Genomic DNA, 12,084 nt, shown 5'->3' with positions numbered 1-12,084 from the left:
ATAAAATGTGTAAAGTTGCATTATTTATTTATATATTAATATTGTTTAAAAAATGAAAAAAAAAAAAAAAAAAAAAGGTGACATGGTCAATGATGTGGCTCAACTGGAACTTAGGAACAATAAATGCTACACTTCAGCTTTTAGATACATATAGATAAGACAATCAAGAATAAGTAATATGCACACTCTGTTAATTGTACCCTTGCTAATGCAGGGGATTAGTCAAAATTAATAACAAAACCCACCTACAAAGGAAAGGAAATAAGTCAATAACTAATTAGTTTGAGTGAATCTAGCATATACAACATAATCAAAGCATGCACAGGAATCACAGATTACAGGAAACAATTAAACTTCATTACTTTACCACAAAGTGCTACTCTTTCTAGCCTACATTGTCAACTGAAGCTATAGCCGAACGTCTTTCCTATATCAACCTAGTATGTCACGGAACTTGTAAAATTCAGGACTCTCTCTCTAAATAGAAACTGCATATTATTGATTATGAATACATGAGTGAGTTGGTGAATTTTGTGCATGTTAACTAAAAAACGAATTGATAAATGTGCCAATTTGAGTGACTTTGATGCCTCATATGGGTAAATAGACCCCAAAATCAGAATCTATATACATGAAAAAAACATAAGCATAAAATAAGATATGCCTGATTTGAAAAGGTCAACTTGATCAAAAGTGGCTTTGATACCACCTTATATTATAAGAAAATATAGATGATAGAAAATTGATATAGGAAACTAGAATTAAAAAAGAGAGAATATAGAGGATTACGTACTTCAGTTTAGTGTGTTTATGTCCATAGAGGGAGCATTTAGTGGGTAGCTCTTTATTGTAATGAACGGTGAGTTATAAAGAACCTTAAGCAAGATATATGTATAGAGATTAGGTTAATTCTAGTTAGGCCTACAATACACGTGGCCTTTCCGGTCATTACACATAACAAAATAATGTGATTGTTGGAAAGAAATGAATACTATTTCCAACATATGGACTAATTTTTCAATCGAGCAGAAAACTAATTTTTAAACATAGCCATCAATAACTTCGTTTTATGACCGCGAACAAAGTCAGAATTTCATGTGATAAGTTTTGGACGAAGAAAAAAAAAAATAGAACCTTAATTCTGTATCGTTTTTTCCCTATCATGTGCTGAATAGTCAAAACCGTTGTGCGTTAAGGGGGACCCTCCAACCTCATCTTTTTCGTTTCGTTTGGTAATTGCCACCTCATCTTTTCTCCATCTCATTTTATAATATCTTATTCTTTTGTCTTTTTGCCAAACTGAATATCTTATTCTTACCTAATGCATAAACCAAGACTCCAATAAGTAGATGAAAATATTGGTAAAGTGGATCTACAGATACTAGCAAATTGCAGGCAAAAATGGCCGACTTCAAAATTCCTATATCCCTGTTGCTATTATTAAGCTTGCTTAACCTGTTCAGCAGAAGTGAAGGAGCACCAACTTACGCCGCTCATTCCTGCTCCAATTCAAGCTTTTTCACTCCCAATAGTACCTACCAAGCCAATCTCAACCTCCTCCTCTCTGATCTATCTTCCAACTCCACACGCCTAGATGGGTTCTACAAAACCATTGTGGGTCAAAACCCTCCTGACGTGGCCAGGGGTCTTCTTTTCTGCCGTGGTGATCTCACCCCAGCTGCTTGTAAAGACTGCATCTCTACTGCAACAAAAGACATACGAAACCGCTGTCCTTTCGACAAAATCATCCTAATCTGGTACGATGTGTGCACGTTGTATTACACCAATGAATCAAACCTGGACAACTTAGTTCCCTTTGAGAACTTTAACACTACAGCCCAGAATGTCACCGAGCCAGACCGGTTCAACGGGTTATTAGCAAGCACCATGAAATCACTGGCGCAACAAGCTGCCAATTCCCAATCGGACAAGAAGTTTGCAACGGCGGCTGTAAAGTTTACGAGCTCGGTGACACTCTACTGTTTGGTGCAGTGCACACCGGAGCTGTCTGTCAGTTTATGCTTGACAGTTTTGGAAAGTGCCATCGGTTCTCTTCCCATGTGCTGCACTGGAAAACAAGGTGGAACAGTTGTGCTTCCGAGCTCTAATATTAGATATGAACTTTATCCATTTTTTAATTACACGGCATCATCTACTCCACTTCCTCCTCTGCCTCGAGGTACGCTATATATAGTTTTTTTTTTTTACCTCAATAGCATCATTAATTTTCTCTAAGATTTTTAACGTTTCTGGCTTCAATTCAAGGAGAAATTATACTGTGGACCACCCCAATTGTTAACCATTTTACTTAAAGACTTGTCTTTGTTTAAAATTGCTTGAGTGATATAGTCCATCATAAATACCATTAATTTGTCCAATTCATGAGAGTTATAGATGTATAGTTAATATTTGGTATACTAGTGTTAGTACAGAGAACTCAAAATTGTTATTATGCATGAATATTTCTTGTCCTTTTTGTTGAAGGTATTTATGGTCAGTAAAAATTGCCTTTTCCTTTTTTTTTTTTTTCTCTCTAAATATCGAATAATAATAATAATAATAATAATAATAATAATAATAGTAATTAAAAAAATTAAAATTTTGGAAAATAAACTAACTTCTTTCTTTCTATCTCACCTTTTTATTAAATAAGCTACGAGAAAAACTAGTATAGCAACTTTGTCGTAGGCTTGTAGTAATAAAGTGGAAGACATCACAAAAGCAATGGCAATTGCTTTGAGTTCTCTGTACTAACAGGGGGTTAAATATTGATACCTCTTTCATTTGGTATGATTAATTTTATTAATTTATTTTACTATTCAACTTATTTTTGCTATTAATTTATAAGTCTACTTTTTAATACTATTCATAGGTCCTACTATACTATTTCAGCTAACTTTTACCTTTACCTACGGTACTTTCAACAAAAAATTTTCAGTTCAAATAAAATAAGTGAATTTCAAACAGACCCTAATATTTAAGAAGCACAAACACTCAAAATTTCTCTAATGTATTCGTGTTTGACGTGTGTCTTTGTTACACTCGTTGGGAATAGTTGTCAAGATATGTTTTTTTAATGATTTTGATAGTTGTTATTTATTTTAAAATGTGACTATAAAAAAATATAATATATACCTAAAGATTCATATTGATTACTTAATTAGTTGTTGTATCTCCACCGTATATGGCCTAATTTTTCAAGATTTGTAGTGTAGGAAAAGAATAGATGATCAAGAGACTCCTCTTCCTGCCCTGTCTCGTGTCATATAATCTTTAGTGTATAGTATGGTAAATACATCGGAAATGGGTTTTAGTTCTCGATTTCTCATAAACTTTTTACCAATTAAGTTTTCAGTACATACCCATGTACATATGGCTTCCTGGGGCTCGCTCTCTTTATTGATCTGATTGGCCAATTGCTGACCACTTATGTAACATAACCTTGCAGAAAACAGGCCTTGTAGCTACATGGACCTTTAATTCCCGTAATGGACCATCAAAGTTTTTGCCAAGTCAATGATGTGGTTAATTGTTTTTACAGGGAAAAGTAAGTCATCTACAACAATTATCGCCATTGCTGTTCCAATTTCTGTTGCTTTTGTGCTTTTTGCCATTGGAGTTTGCTTCCTGCGTAGAACAAGCAAGAAATACAATAAATTTCTGGAACCAGATGGTAAAAAATAGTTGTCTGATCATCATATATATGTCATTATCCTTAAACATTTGTCCATAGAATTTTTGTCATTTCGAGAATTCAATATATTTAATGTTTTGTTGTGTAGCTGGAATTGAAATAACAGCCATAGAGTCCTTGCAATTCGATTTGGTTACAATTGAAACTGCCACGAACAAGTTCTCAGATGATAATAAGATTGGTAAAGGTGGTTTTGGTACGGTTTACAAGGTAGGAGTATAGTTTTATATATATATATATATATATTTCAATAAATAGTTTTTAATTAGATGACATTATAGTACTTAAAGTTACACAAAGTGTAAGTTATTCCTAACCCTATATATTTTCAGGGTACTTTTCCCAATGGACAGGAAATAGCAGTGAAGAGACTATCCAAAAGCTCTGTGCAAGGTGCAATAGAATTTAAGAATGAGATTGTGCTGGTTGCCAAGCTTCAACACAGGAATCTAGTGAGACTCTTGGGATTTTGCTTTGAAGGAGAAGAAAAGATACTTATTTATGAATATGTGCCTAACAGAAGCCTTGATTACTTTTTATTCGGTTTGGCCAATCTTAACTCGCTCTTGATTTATTTTCAATTTTGTGTCCAAGGAAATGCATGGTAGCCTAAAAGTTTATACAATGACATACATGATACATCACTTTTAAATCGCTTGACATCTTAAGGCACAAATGTTTCAATGATCTGCTTGTCATGAACTTTCCACAAGCTGAATACTGCTAATTAACAAGCTGAAAATTTACAAAATAATGAGAATATATAAAGTTGATCTCTTGAATTGAATCAAATAATCTTATCATCCTTTTGAGTCTCATTCATTTCTGAGTTGAATATTTAATTTCAAAAAAATGAATAGACTTAGAGAGGCAAGGGCAACTGGATTGGTCAAGTCGTTACAAGATTATAGGAGGGATTGCTCGAGGGATTCTCTATCTTCATGAAGATTCTCGGCTTAGAATTATACATCGTGATCTTAAAGCTAGTAATGTTTTGTTAGATGCCAATATGAATCCAAAGATTTCAGATTTTGGCATGGCAAGAATATTTGTAGCGGATCAAGCTCAAGGAAATACAAATAGAATCGTTGGAACATAGTAAGTTTTTAATTGCTTTATTCGACCTTACTTAATCTAAATCAACAAAATCACTTATTGTCTTTTGTAGTATGTTTCAATTATGGAGAAAGTAAAGATGTATACCTTTTAGGGTGATTGATAGCTTGAAAAACAAAAGACTTTACAATTATGCTACTATAATTGGTTTCCAAAATCAATCTTGTTGATATTGTCATATTGATGGTACTTGTTGGTAGTGGTTATATGTCTCCAGAGTATGCAATGCAAGGAAGATTCTCAGTAAAGTCCGACGTATTTAGTTTTGGTGTCCTAATTCTAGAGATTATAAGTGGCAAGAAGAACAATTGTTTCTATCAGTCAGAACATGATGAGGACCTCTTAAGCTATGTGAGTGGATCAAATTATCTCAATTTTGTGTTAAACTTTATGAATGCCAATATTATCAGTTCCAGGTGCTCAAGAGAAAAAATAAACGGGGTGGTTCTGGCTGGCCAGGGTCCAGTAAATAGAAAATTGTAATGATTTTGAATATTATCTTTGCAGACTTGGAAACAATGGAAAAATGGGACACCCATTGAATTGCTGGATCCAACTATAAGAGGTTCCCATTCAAGAAATGAAGTCATTAGATGCATCCATATTGGGTTATTGTGTGTTCAAGAAAACCCAGTCAACCGACCCACAATGGCAACGGTAGTTCTCATGCTTGACAGTTATTCTGTTAGCCTGCAGTTACCTCAGCAGCCAGCATTTTTGCTTCGGAGTAAAGCAAACAGGAATATGCCAAACAGGAATACGCCAAAAACGGAGCTGCAACATGATAATTTTTCAAGCCAGTCGGTGCCATGGTCAGTTGATGGAGAACCGATCACTGAACTGTATCCTCGATAGTGTAAGGAAGCAAGCTGTTATCCAACTTTAATTACTTTTTTTTAAAACTAACTTATAGCTACACATGGCTTTGGTTGGTTTAAGGAATGTATAGCGTTGAATTTAGGACAAAAGTCAGAGTTAAAAGTCCTTTAGTTCGAGAATTAGTACATACATGTTGGAATCTCCTCTTTTCTCTGCCCTTTTGGCCAGTTATAAAGGAAAAACGTGTAACTTGTAAGGGCACTGTTAAATGTATTATTAGCAACGTGATGTATTATACCATGTTATATATGCTAGAATGGATGCGGAAGAGGAAGCATAAAATAGGAACACCGAGGACATGAGGGTTTCGTAATTCAGCCTTGACGGCTTACATCGACGGAGGAATCCCTTAAGGGCTACATCTTTATTGTATAAAAGTGTAGTACAACCTTTGTGTTATAATGAACCCTAACATGAGTATATATAGGCGACTAAACCCTAAACTACTAGTACAAGTAAGACTGGATTTGGGTCTATTGCATTGGGTTAATATATGTCTAATATATATCTCTAACAGGCACATATTGTGGTCGTCACATATGTGAATGCTAATTGGGCTATTTCCTAGGCTAATACAAAACCAAGAGTAGAGGACTGGCATAAATGATATATGGTAGATTTAGTATTCAATGAGCTTGCACACTCTGGCTACGCTTGAACCACCTATCAAAAGAACTCACTAGGCTTGATTTTTCAAGGGCAGGGAAAAAAGAAATACAATTTATGGGAGTGTTGATGATTAAAAATGTTTGGATGTAGAATGAACCAGACAATTATGTGAGTGATGAGAATGTGTGAAAAAAAAAAAAGAAAAAAAAAAGGAAAAAAAAAAACAACAACAACAGCAGATTGAGATTGTGATTGTTACTCATAAATCATGGACATTTGGAATGTGATTATTGACACACTAATGAAAAGACTTTTTTTTTTTTAACTCTCTTTTTTGAAAGGTGAAACGAAGTTTTTATGTTTAGCATATTTACAAATAAATTAAAATATCTAATTAAAAGGTAATTTGAGTACTTTATTGAAATGAAAACAATAAAAGCTGTTATATATTGAAAGATTTATGATCAATAATTTGATATACAAAATAAATTTAAATGAGAATTAGTAAAAGTTTATCCTAATTATTAAAAGATATATTTTTTCTTTAGAGGAATTGCAATTTATGCATCTAACCTCTGTTGTTGTCGTTTTATTTTTTCTTCTGTTTTTGGAGGAGAAATAAACTTTGAGTTATTTGTTACAAGAAGATAAAGATCTTGAGACATAACTATAGTCCGACAAGGATTTTGAGACATAAGGCCTACACTCACTTTCATTTAGTGGGGGTGTTATGGATAACTCTAGTTTAAAGGTTCTAACAACAACGTCTACATCCATTTACCTCTATCCTAATTCGTAATTCTTCACGATTCAAGTAAGATTTGCTTTATTATTGTCTTATATCTCAATAAAAATATAAAAGAAAATAAATTCACTCGGATTAAGTTGGAAATAAATAGGATTTTCTTGGCATCTCTCTCCAGTTTGTACTGACTTTTAGTGGCAGAAATACAGTAGTCGAGTCACTTTTGTTGTCCTGCATCAAGAGGCTCCATATGAGCCACCCATGTCCTCATTGTACCTTTATCCCGTTGAGCAATATATTATCCAAAAAAAAAAAAAACTGAACAAGGATTGGTAACTGATCGAACCCTGCCTAAACCTTGCAATTTTTAAATTTATCCTATGTACTTCTCCCTTTCTCTGTCCGGTCATTGTATTTGTGTAACTTTTATATAATATATAATGTATAACAGATACGAATGGATTGGTGACTTTTACTTTCTATTTACCATTGAATCGGTGGATTGAATTCGCCACCATTGATATGATATTTTGATTATAAAAATATAAAAGTGTTGATTGTTGAAATATAACATATTTTATAATCTTCTCCAAAAAAAAAAAAAAACTTATATTTTATAATAGTGCAATTTGGTTTTTATTTATTTATTTATTTTTTTTTTATGGAGTTATTATTTGCTTAATAGTTGAAGTTACTAAAATAAGGTTTTCTATTACTAAAACATTGGTTGAAAACTCTAATTAATCACAGCTTTCCAAAATGACTTTTCCTAGATAAAGACATCGCTGATAATGAATGGTTAAAATTAGAAATATACAGCTACATTCAAAGGAAAAGAAAGAAAACAAGGATCTACAACCCTAGAGATTGACATGTCAAAAGCATGTGACAAAATGAGATGGAATTAAATCACTGTTATGATCAAATCAGTAGGGTTTTAGCTGTCATAGGATACACCTACTAACATAGTGTTTCACTACAGTTACTAATGAAATGTTAATTAGTTGGTGGGGGAAATCACTTCATCCTAAAAGAGGTTTATGACATGAAAACCCACCTCACCTTTGGCTTTTCAACAGCTTAGCCCATATCCAGGGCGGCTCTTGCTTTAGTCTAATTAGGTGACCGCTTAAGGCCCTCAAATGGAGGAAGTTTCCCAAATTTTAACCAATTTAGTTAGTTCTTTAGTTTTAAAAAATTAAACAAGTGAAATTTGTAAAATGAATAAATTAAACCCAAATTATAGCCAAAAAAAAAAAAAAAATAGCAAAAGAGTCAAAGGAAAAAAAAAAAAAAAAACAAAGGAAAGAAGGCCCCAATGTAAGAGTAATAAATTATATCCAAAATATTTTAAAAATAAAAACAAAAATTATTAATTCTTTTTGTGACTAGAAGCTGAAATCTTTCTCTCTCTCTCTCTCTCTCTCTCTACAAAACAAAAGAAAAGTTTGAGCTAAAATATGGGCCATATTTGAGTCAGTTTTTGAGCAAGATTGCTTATCATAAGTTTCATCACTGTTGTGCTCAAATTAGTGGGGTTTAGCCATCAAAATACACTTTTTCACCATAGTCACTTATATAGAGTGGATTAATGGGGCAACCGCTGAACCACTAAATCCTTTGAACCTAAATCCCAAAAGAGACTTGAGGCAAGTGAGTCTCACCTTATCTCTTCATTCTAGCCTCAAACCTTTTGTCACAGTAACTTAGAAAACATGTCTAAAATGGGCTTGAACCTTGTGATGTGGGTTATTGGACCTATAATTAAGCTATATTAGTTTTGGTAAGGATTAAGAGCCATTTGGTTAGAGATTTCTAGTATCGTTATTTAAGTATTATGAAACTACGGGCGAGTTAAAAAGTATTATAGAAATACATGTTTCAGTGTTTAAACACTGAAATTGTTGTTTAAAATCTAGTATCAAACAGCCCCTAAGACTCTGGATATTGGTAGGTATAAATTGGAGAGTCTATAGTTTTTTTTTTTACTAAAAAAAAAAACTAAAAAAAAAAACTAAATATTAAATAACTAAAAAACCTATCTTAGCAAATTGTTGCCTTGTGGATTGTTTATGTTAAATCCTTTCCAGGTTTCTTACCTTGAAACTGGACTATTTCATTGGTTTTCCTAAGTCATCATATTATTGTATTCTTTACTTTTCCACTGTTTTGATATGATTGATACTTGTTTAACCTAGATCTGTTTAATTGAACTAAGTATCAAGTTGGCTCTAAATTAGGTTAAACAATTTGTGTCTTCAAGGGTCTAAATTCTAACAGTTCTGGCTTGCCACTGGAATAGTGAACTGACAACCACGAGCTAACAACAACATGATTGGCAGAGCAAGGGACAATTGCATAGCGCACACATAGTAACAAAGACATATTTATTTTATTTTACTTTGCTTTATTTTGTTTTTAATGTTGATCTCTAATTCTCTAGTGATTTGGAAATGAGAATCTGGATATTTTTTTAGTGTATTTGGAAGACCATAGGCTGAGGAACTGTTCATCTATTGGGTATTTTCTTTTTCAGAAGTGTTACATCTATAGTATTTTCACAACAAATTTTAGGTGGTAGTTTGTTATTGATTTTAATTTGAACATCTTATTGAAATTACTTTTTTTACCCACCATTAATAGCAAGTAATAACTTGCTACCTAAGATTTGTCTATTCTATTATGTCAATTAAGGAAGAAAAAAAATGGTAAAAATTCTTTTAAACAAATGGTATCTTGCTAAAAAAGAATTTTAATTACATTAAAAACCTTAATATATATATATATATATAATAAATCTAATTTTTTTAAAAATCAAATTGAATAAAAAATGATAGGATTTTTTTTTTTATTTTATGACATGATGGCTTATGTGATTAGATGCAAATATAACTTACGTAACTTGTGAGATGACATAAGATGGTCTCCTAAAATAATTTTTTCTATGCAATTGCTACTACACGTAAACTTGTAGACGTGACTCTCTTTGTCCAACTAACAGAGACTATTCCGCCCACAGAAGCACCCCTGCCGAAAGGTTCACTTCTGTCCCCATCCACCGTAGCGTAAGATTTGAGATACTATTGTCATCTTCGTTACTCTTTGGTCTTTTCCTCAATGACAACAAAGTCGTAGGAAAAATTTAATAAAAAGATCAAGGTGGCTCAACGGCAACTTTAGGAATTTTATTTAGAGTCATTAAGAAACTTAAATTAAACAAAATTTAATATAAAGAAAAAGAACTTGAATATATTGAGTTATAAAAAAAAAAAAAAAAAAAAAAACATACACACACGCAAATATATGAAGTTTTACAATTTTCTTCTACAAGTTTTCATATTTTGAAATCGTCTAATAATAGTTTATTATTAGTTGTCATTACCTATTGTCAATGTAAGTATGACTATTTTATTTTGTTAAGTTTGTATAATATTTTTGTTTTTATGCAATTGTGGTTATATATTTGTCATTTTTTTAGTATAAATATTTTAAACTAAATGACAAAACTCAACCCCACTTGCATTTTATAATTAGGAGAAAGTTTAGCTACAAAATTGGTTGTAGCCTAAGTTTATAACCTTACTCAATATATTTTTATTAGAGGTCAATTTTGAGAATTCCACTATTAGATTGCATCTTCTTCTTATATTCTTTATGCTTGTAAAATTTCAAGAAAATTAAAAATCAATAGCAATGCCATTAATAAATTATTTTAATTGTTAGTTTTTGTAGTTTAAAATTATGTTTAAAATATAAGCTTATAGATTATATAGTAAATAATATCCAATTGACACAAAATTTGACATGTGTATTAAGAATGTAAAGAACATGCAATTTAACAGCTAAATTTTCAAAATATGTAGTAATATTTATTTTATTGAGTAAGGTTGTAGTTTTAGACTACAACAAATTTTGTAGCTAAACTTTGTTCGTATAATTATTAACCCACACAACCGCACTCATCTATATATAAATAATACATTAAATTGTTGTTTGATTGTAGGATAAGCTAATATGTACTCATGGTGTATAAGATTTGAACTAAGGTGTGCAAAAATATTTTTATGAGTAAATTAAATAAGTAAAATAATATTATATATATATATATATAATTTTTTTTTTTTCAAGTCAAGGGGTTGATTGAACCTCCTGAAGTGAATGTGCAGCCACCCCTAGTGGCTTGACTTATTATTTTGTTGACTAGCTAGTGTTAAAAGTTTCTTACTATAGAAAACATTGTAGTACGTTGCAGAAAGCACAAGAGATTGAGTTGATCATGATAATGGGGTTGCCTCAGCCTTGCAGATTCAACCTGTGCACGACCCTTTTGGTCCTCTACTACTTTCTGATCAACTTCCTCAGCCATACTAGAACTGAGGCCGTTGCAACTTACATCTATCATAATTGTCCAAACACCACCACCTTCACCACCAAAAGTACCTACTGATGATGTCGAAATCGTCAGTGGAGTAAGTTCGTCCAAATGAGCCAGCAAGCTCGTCCCTATGCCTGAAGTTGTCGTGAAAAATCCTTCTTAGGTGGTCATCGGTGTGGTACTTGCCACAAAGTCTTCGATGATAAAGTTAGCGTATAGAAGCTTTAAGAAAGTATTAGAGCCAAGTTATTAATTAATCAATTTAACATGCAAACGCGTGGTAGCACAAACAAATCACCAATAAACTAATTATGCAACGGAAAATAAATGACACGGTGATTTGTTTACGAATGGGGAAAAACCTTATAGCAAAAATCTCACCGAGTGATTTTCAGGTCACCACTCCTGAAACTCCACTATTATCACAACAAGCGGTTACAAGTAAAGGAATCCCAAGTACCTTACCAACCTACAGTTGAACCCTTACCTCAATACCTAATTGGACTTGTTCTGTAGTGACAGTTCCCCCTTTTTATGCATGGCTCTCAAGTACATGACTAACCAATTGCACGGATCCCAATATGCGACTTCAATCACCAACTAGAAAGAGTTGTTGGCTGCAAAGTTCTTCAGTTCATCCACGATGAAGATCAAGAAGATGCTTGG

At 32.5% G+C, this 12,084-nt stretch overlaps 1 protein-coding gene across 1 annotated transcript; it reads left to right on the top strand.

Annotated features, from left to right (window-relative positions):
* The first annotated feature begins 1,326 nt into the window (after positions 1-1,326).
* On the top strand, positions 1,327-5,929 carry LOC111996548 (cysteine-rich receptor-like protein kinase 10). The gene is made up of 7 exons (XM_024028528.2): positions 1,327-2,179; positions 3,542-3,673; positions 3,783-3,904; positions 4,027-4,237; positions 4,555-4,792; positions 5,011-5,161; positions 5,318-5,929. The coding sequence occupies exons 1-7, from the start codon at positions 1,402-1,404 to the stop codon at positions 5,663-5,665; spliced, it is 1,980 nt and encodes a 659-aa protein (XP_023884296.1). The 5' UTR covers positions 1,327-1,401; the 3' UTR covers positions 5,666-5,929.
* Positions 5,930-12,084: the final 6,155 nt, after the last annotated feature.

Source organism: Quercus suber, unplaced genomic scaffold, assembly GCF_002906115.3.
Source record: "Quercus suber isolate HL8 unplaced genomic scaffold, Cork oak 2.0 scaffold_573, whole genome shotgun sequence".
NCBI classification, from domain to species: domain Eukaryota; kingdom Viridiplantae; phylum Streptophyta; class Magnoliopsida; order Fagales; family Fagaceae; genus Quercus; species Quercus suber.
The sequence above is the reverse complement of the archived record's forward strand: the minus strand, read 5'-3'. Positions and strand labels throughout refer to the sequence as shown.

Bases quoted from the DNA above. Each gene is read 5' to 3' on its own strand.
- LOC111996548 (XM_024028528.2), top strand. From the start codon at position 1,402: ATGGCCGACTTCAAAATTCCTATATCCCTGTTGCTATTATTAAGCTTG. The intron at 3,674-3,782 runs GTAAAAAATAGT...TTTGTTGTGTAG, and splicing joins TAAATTTCTGGAACCAGATG to CTGGAATTGAAATAACAGCC. The intron at 5,162-5,317 runs GTGAGTGGATCA...TTATCTTTGCAG, and splicing joins ATGAGGACCTCTTAAGCTAT to ACTTGGAAACAATGGAAAAA.